We start from the raw sequence: 1,991 nt of genomic DNA on the forward strand, positions 1-1,991 counted from the left end.
TTGTTTGGGATGGAAAAAAGGAGTCAATTTCCCAAAAATGCTCCATCAGCAAATAGGTTAGTGTGCGATGTGGACAGTATGGCTATGTAATTTACTAACCACAAAGTCCAGAATCAGGTGATTAAGTCGCAAAACTTTAGCTGCATTTGGTGGATTAAGTCGCAAAACTTTAGCTTCGTTTAGTGGCGCCATTTACGCTAGGTAGACGGTGGTTGGTACATTTCTTACTAAAATTCAGGCAAAGGCCAGTCAAAGTTTAGACGGGAGCCGGGTTTTTATCGATGTTTGCCATTCTTATATGTGAGCCATCGTAAATTTATGGTTTTCCGGAGTTGCGTTCAATTTTAAATCTCCGAACTTCTGAAGCTGAGATATTCTATGAATGAAGGCTAGTATCGCAGTCTAGAATTTAAAAACGGGTGACCGAATAATGAATTAGGTGCTAAATGTTGATTTAATGCTTGGTAAGTTAAAAACAGACTCCGTCCGAGTGGGATTCATTCAAAAATTTGAGGGGGTTCGCTAGAAAAGGGGGGTTCGCCCGAACCATAACCCCCCCCCACCCTGGCTACGGGCCTGTCGTCAAAAACAAATCCAACGGCTTCAACTCATTCAAAATGCTGCTGCACGTGTAGTTACCAAGTCACCTAAGTACTCACAAATAACAAATACTTTGAAATCATTGCATTGGCTCCCGGTACAACACCGCATTGCTTTTAAGATATTATTAATAGTTTTTAAATGTTTAAATGGTTTGGCTCCTGGCTATGTTGCCGACATGATTCGGCCTTATATTCCTGGGCGTAACTTGCGCTCTTGTGACAAACTATTTTTACACCAACCTAAATCATATCACTCTTACGGGGATTGAGCTTTTAGTATTGCTGCTCCACGTATTTGGAACGCTTTGCCTTGCTCAGTCAAACACACTAGGTCTTTAAACTTTGCATCTCTTCACCGAGGCGTATAGAGAACTTTGATGTTTCTCTGTTGAATTCATATTATTAAAAAAAATAATAATAAAAAAAATAATACCACTTTTTCTCTGTCGGCGCAATGTTGCTCCTTTTGCAATGCACGGTAGTGGAGCCCTGGGCTTATCCTGGGGTGGAAGGTGCTGGTGCTTGACATGCTGCCTTTGAATATCTGCGCATACTTATATGGGGAGCAACACTGCCTCGATGGGATAATTTGGTATGCGGATTCTGTTCGAAATTCACCTGGAATTAATTTGGATTTTTTCCGAGGCGTATAGACTACCTTCATGTTTCTCTGTTGAATTTATATTATTAACAAAAAAATTAAATAAAAAACAAAACAAAACACATGATACCATTTTTCTCTGTCGACGCAAGTGCACGGTAGTGGAGACCCGGGCTTATCCTCGGGTGGAAAGTGCTGATGCTCAACATACTGCCTTTGGGTATCTGCGTATACTTATATGGGGAGCAACATTGCCTCGATGTGATAATTGGTATTTGGATTTTGCTGGAAATTCTTCTGGGAATTATTTGAATCTTGTTGGTTTAATTGTCTAAGCGCCTTGAGCACCTTTGGTGCGCTTTATAAATCTTTATTATTATTATAATTATTATAATTATTATTATTATTATTATTATTATTATTACTATTATTATTATTATTATTATTATTTATTATGATTATCATCATTTTTGCATTATTATTAGTCCTATAATAATCAATATTATTATTACGAATACATGATTTTATCATAATGATCATTATGATTATATGTTATTGTATATATTAATTATTATTATATTATTATTATCATTAATAATATTATTTATTGTTGTTGATGAAAATACTTACTATGGTCCTGTATCAAAGTACGCACCGTTGTAACGGATATAAAGTTGGTCCCAAAAACAGTAACTGTCGTCTTCAATGTTAAAAGTTTCAAACGTTAAACTCACTGTAGCGCCTTCTGGAGCCTTTAAGCATAAACAAACAGTGCATTATATATATAT

General features: G+C 36.3%; 1 protein-coding gene across 1 annotated transcript in view; it reads right to left on the reverse strand.

Moving 5' to 3' along the window:
* The window catches only part of LOC117108666 (fibrillin-1-like), a 38,364-nt gene that overhangs the window by 18,372 nt on the left and 18,001 nt on the right, over positions 1-1,991 (reverse strand). The window contains exon 9 of the mRNA XM_033250763.1: positions 1,834-1,955. Within this exon, the coding sequence (XP_033106654.1) occupies positions 1,834-1,955 (122 nt within the window). The remainder of the gene's footprint in view (positions 1-1,833; positions 1,956-1,991) is intronic.

This window comes from Anneissia japonica, unplaced genomic scaffold (assembly GCF_011630105.1).
Source record: "Anneissia japonica isolate Jap-2015-1 unplaced genomic scaffold, ASM1163010v1 scaffold1587_len1432017_cov164, whole genome shotgun sequence".
NCBI classification, from domain to species: domain Eukaryota; kingdom Metazoa; phylum Echinodermata; class Crinoidea; order Comatulida; family Comatulidae; genus Anneissia; species Anneissia japonica.